The sequence below is a fragment of the Phalacrocorax carbo genome, chromosome 2 (assembly GCF_963921805.1).
Source record: "Phalacrocorax carbo chromosome 2, bPhaCar2.1, whole genome shotgun sequence".
Classification (NCBI taxonomy): Eukaryota; Metazoa; Chordata; class Aves; order Suliformes; family Phalacrocoracidae; genus Phalacrocorax; species Phalacrocorax carbo.
The window spans coordinates 13510214-13515550 of NC_087514.1; the positions used below are offsets into that span (position 1 = coordinate 13510214).

The 5337-nt window shown below is 40.3% G+C and overlaps 1 protein-coding gene across 2 annotated transcripts in view; it reads left to right on the forward strand.

Annotated features, from left to right (window-relative positions):
- ATAD2 (ATPase family AAA domain containing 2) overlaps nt 1-4336 on the forward strand; it is a 41506-nt gene extending 37170 nt beyond the window's left edge. For both annotated transcript variants that reach the window (XM_064442130.1, XM_064442131.1), the window contains 2 exons: nt 691-819; nt 3100-4336. In XM_064442130.1, coding sequence (XP_064298200.1) covers nt 691-819; nt 3100-3141 — 171 coding nt within the window. In that variant the 3' untranslated portion in view covers nt 3142-4336. The remainder of the gene's footprint in view (nt 1-690; nt 820-3099) is intronic.
- The last annotated feature ends 1001 nt before the right edge of the window (nt 4337-5337 follow it).

Consider the following 5337-nt stretch of genomic DNA (forward strand, 5'->3'; position numbering starts at 1 on the left):
CTGCTGCTTTCTTAGAGGTTATCACATTCACATCTTTGGTAGCAGAAACAGTGGTGTGAGAGACTGGTAATCTGCTAGAGGCAGAGTTACTCTGGTAGTTTGTCCGCTCTTCACTTTAAAGGTAAGAGCTAACTGATCTGCTTCAGACACCGGAGCAGTGCGTTCTGCCAGCAGAGCTGTAGGCACGGTACATGTTCAGCTAATGGATATGGACAAACACCTAAGGATGCTTCTGTTTCCAGCTGGCACAGCTCTATCTACAAGATCTGTAGCCTGGCTTCCAAAGGTACATTTTATGGGACCCTGCATTGCAGCAACAGTTTCTCTAATGAAATGCAACAGTGGCTTTGCTGTGGCAGCAACTCTACAACAAAGTGGATCGTGTCATTCCCTGCTGTTCTGGAAGGAGTTGATTCGCAATTATGATCGTTGATGTGATAGATTGATGGTAATAAAATATTGCCTGAAATGTAAGCCTCCCTCTTCTCTGAAATATGAAAAATTAACTCATTTTCTCCAGTTAAAGCTTGTGAGATATTTAATCTGTTCTCTGAAGTGTCACTCATATTTTATTTAACAATATAAGAAAGTAGGATGCCACTTGTGTTGTTATTGTTTAGCTTCTGAAAACATACAGAGCCTATTCAGAGTATCTCACGCTACTGTGTCATTTCCTTTTTTTTTCTTCAGCAACTGTTGGGTGTTGTCACTGCAATGACTAAGAACTTCAATATATTTTGCTTGGAAAAACTATATGCTCTTCTGAGTCAGTGCATTTACCAACACCGGGAAAATTACGACAAAGCTGAATTAGTAAAGGTAAATTTTTTGGTCTTACAGCACTTTCTATCGCTGTTACACATGCGTGCTATGCGTAGGTATGTGTGCGCTCTGGACATCACACTCGTTCAGCATTACTCTTTACTGCTTAGTTGCCTGTGTTACAAGACTTTTTCATTTCAGTCTGGAAGACATTTATCCATATTGCAAAACCATTGTTGTATTTGGGATAATTGTTGGCAGTTTCAGCAGGAAAAGGCTTGAACTTTAAGACAATGGGTCCACCCACACAGCCCTCTCAAAACAGTTAACCTTGCTCTGTCAATAGTCCTCCTCCAGAACCTTTTTAGGGGTGGGGGACTATGCCGGGAGGGTGCTTGACACAGTCTGTCACTTCCTTTCTCCCCTTACAGGCAGTCAGATGTGGTAATACTTCGTATAGCGGTCACTCCATTCTTGAAAAGCAATTAATTATGAAACATAACAAGAGGTTGAGACTTTTCTCTAGCCTCACCATAATCCTTTTTTAACTAACACGGCTCAAGCATCTTTAATTTGGCATACGGGGAGATTCCTGCCTACCCCGGTTTAATACTAATGAGTCAGATTCTCTGATCTCTTCCTGTAAGAGAGGATTTCCAAGTTGTCAGAACTCAAGAGAAATCTTCCAGAGGCGCCCATGGTCCCAGTCAGGTGTTCCCAGTATTGAATCAATTTAGATATGCTGGATATTCAGTCTCCAGACTCAAGATCCTCAAATCCATTTGTCTTAGAGCTGCTTGTGCCTGAGAATAGATAAAATTCTTTATGCCTCTCGGTCTGCCTTAAAAATGAGGAAGCCTCTTCTCTTTGGCCCTGGTCATCTCAATCTCTTCTTCCACATCTGATAATGAGTTAGAACGGATGTGCTGTTCTGATTGTGCAACAGTGAGGATTATTTGGATTCAGGGAGGCCATTTCTGAAAAATTAGCCCTTCTCTCATCTAGTATAATGACGTGTTTTAGCACGAGAAGGGATTTCTTTATGTTATCTCAGGGCTTGTGACCATTGGTGAGTTAACTTTTAATGCCTAAATTAAAGGGGACTCGATTTCTTTGTTTTCTACTTCTACCTTTAACTTTAACAAAAAAATACCCCCTATTCAGAGTGATTGTGCAAGTCCATCAGGACCAAGCTCTACTGCATGAAGAGATAGACTTTAACAAGTAATTATTCAGAGTGCAGAAGCATTTACAGCATTTAGTCATGGTTTTTCAGGAACTGTTGAAATCAATGTTGAGACTGATCCATAGTCTCTGGATACACTCTGTTTTGGATGCCGAAGGGTGCATTTGAAGCTAGTGGGTGTCATGCACTGTTCCTGGATTGTGAGACAGATTTTGTCTGTTAGCGTGCTTCACTGATGAGATGCCAGGTGGTTAACATATACCACAATTTTATTATATTTTCCACTGTCCTTAAACAAGTTATTTTAACCTATACAGTAAGCCCAATACATAATAATGAGACAGAAATTGGTAGGGCAAGCTAAATTAAATTGGGGAGAAGAGGAATACGACCTGTTAAGTCTTCCAGTAGTCTGTGGCAAAGTCAAAGGTGGTGGGGGTCTCAGGCTTGCTGAGAGGGGGCTCCACCAAGTTACTCCCATTCTCTGATTTTATAGCTGATGTGAAGCGCTTAGTCCCCACATATCTTTGTACCCAGAGTCTTAATGGCCGCAGCACACCCTGCTACGACTCTCGGAGCTGAACAGGGGTTGTTTGAGTAGATAAATGAGGGGTGAGGAGGGAGGAAGGCCTCATGGTTCAGCAAAAACATTTCACTTGTCTATAATTTAAAGGAGCCACACAACTAAACCCACAACCACGAGTTATGCTTGTGATTAGTGTTTGGTTGTGAGTGGGTGACAGCATCTTGATTTGGTTTAAATACTTCCCCCAGAGTGTTCTGTTAGAAACTGTCCAGGCTCTTGACATAAGTTTAGGCCTAATTTTCTGGCACCTGATAAGCCATGTAGGGAGCGGCAGAGGCACGTTACCAGAGTCTGCACAGCTGGGGCTGGGGGCTAAGCATAAGCAAGGGCTGACCACTAAGTCTTCACCTAGTTCCACCCCTCACCTTGGCCTCATCATGGCATTTCCATCTTCAGCAGACCCTCGACATTAGTCAGGTCCCCGGGTCAGGACCCCACAGTGGGTATAGAAAGACGTTGTGGTGGTGTACATATGTATGGATTCTTTATTCTTTTTATGAAGAAATAAACAGGGTTCTTAAGCTTTAATTCATGCTGACTGCTACTTTCTCTTTTTTCTTATTAGGAAATGAAGAAAGAAATTACAGCCTTCAGTTATGCTCAGTGATACTTGATTTCAGCATACTTGACTTCTGTTGTGTTTTCTTTTATTTGCATGTTGTTACCTGCTCATAATTCAATGTAGATTACTTCTTCATATATATTTATACATATATTAAACAAATATTTCTTAAAAATTGTTAAGAAAGCTCAAATAAAGTACTTTAACTGCTTTTAGTTGATATTTTCATCCTTCATATATATTTTTTTATGTGACATACTGCTGTGATTACCTTTGCAATGCTGTAGATCTGAACACCTCCCAGATAATTTCAGTGCCTCTCTTTTAAAAGAAAACAATCGAAAACTTGATTTTTGTCATAGTTTTCTAGCTTGTGGGAATACATTTTTCTGAGGTAGTCTGTGGTGTTGTGTCCACTGCATAGTACATAAAGGTTTTAAAACCTCATTTGATGTATGTGAGGTTTAGAAACCTCTCAATCAAGTTCAGAGGTAATTTTTTTTTAATTACCCGATAGCATCTCAAGTGGCTTTCATAGACTTAACCTAAAGAAAGTATGTGGAAGAAACACTCCACAAACGTAAGAACTTTTGCTATGGCATATTTTTGCCTTTTAAAAAAACCTAACTTGAAACAAAGCAAGATTTACTACTGTAACTTTCTAAGATAAAGTTTAGTCTTGCTTGTAATAATGACAGTCGTCTTGATACCGATGAGTTGCATTTTTATATAAATTGTTAGCTGTAGGTTAGGTGGCTTGTAGTTGAATTAAGTTGTAAATAGTTTTCTAGCTACCTGGAGAAAATTATATATCACATAAAAGTGATTATATTGTTGGTGATAAATATATTTAAGTAAAAGCAACGCAGTAGCCTGTTTTGGAGATGTATGCCTCTTCAAACCAGTATAGAATATTTCTCGCAGTTAATTTGACAGATTTATTTTTAAAAATAATGAGACTAGGATAAGCAAAGTTCAATTTTATGAGAATAAAATTTATATCAGTTGCTAGAAAATATGTGGCATGATACCTTGCTGTTGTGTTGTCACCTCACATCCACAACATCTGGTAATACCAAATGCCCAGCTGTGCAATCCTTCTTGTGTGTTTCGTTTCTTACGTATGTTTTCGTTTTCTTTGTTTCTTTCTAATGTGTTTGTCCAATCATTTGTGTACTATGCAGAATTTTTTCTTTTATCTGTATTGTTTGGGAGGGTATTAATAAAAAAATGAATCATCCTTTTGAGGGTTTTTGTCTGCTTTATTTTAATCACAGAATAGTTTTGATCATTAACAGTCTTGCACTTAAAAACCAGCACAAGTCTTAAAAAGACTTTAAAATAAGGACTGCATGTGAGCAGCTTACCCCACCATTGGTGTATTGGTTATATGGCAAAGGCAAGCACAGGAGGAAGAAAAATTGTATTGAAAATTTACATTTTAATGTCTATGACATTGGAAATGCAGTAAAGGAAATAACGTCTTTTTTCCTTAACTTGATCTCCACCTTGGCTGTCACTGATTTTCAACGGGCCTGTGGGGGTGGTTTGCTGACCGCATTCCCCAAGATGACTGTTGGAGACCCTGAACCAGAGTGACAGTGTGGAAATAAGGAACCAGAAACATTCCTCAGATCACAACTTTTGCTCTTCACAGTCTCGATCAAACTCCTTCCTGTCACTAGTCCTGACACCATACTGCACCTAGAGTTTTTTTAAAAAAACCTATGTAATTGTTGAAGTCTTGATCTTTCATGGCCAACTGTTAACAGTTAGCTCTTAATGGCTCCCACAAGCTACATCTTTAATTTCCTTCTCAGGGGAAACAATCATATTTTAGAGTCTGGCCCAAAATAGCAAATAGTGATGAAAGAAACAGCATGTAGCAATGCCACATTTTTGAGAAGCACGCAACGGGAGTTAGAACTAAATATTGACTAAAACATCTAGGTATGGGCGAAAGGAAACGATCCCCCCTTCTCCAAGTTCTGTTAACATAATAAAGGGAGCGGGTATGTTCCCCTCAGAGCTGTGACTTCTGTGCTCGCTCGCCCCTGGTGTGGGGCTCTGGACCCTGTCGCAATGTCCTCCTCCCTCAGCGACATCTCGAGGCGCCTGAGGGAACGGAGGGGGGGGGGGCCTGGCCTCGGAGAAAAACCCTTCACGGGGATAGAGAACGCTGTCCTTAGAGCCCGCCCGGGTGCGTGGCGGGAGGGTCTAGCGAAGTTTGTCGGCGGAGGA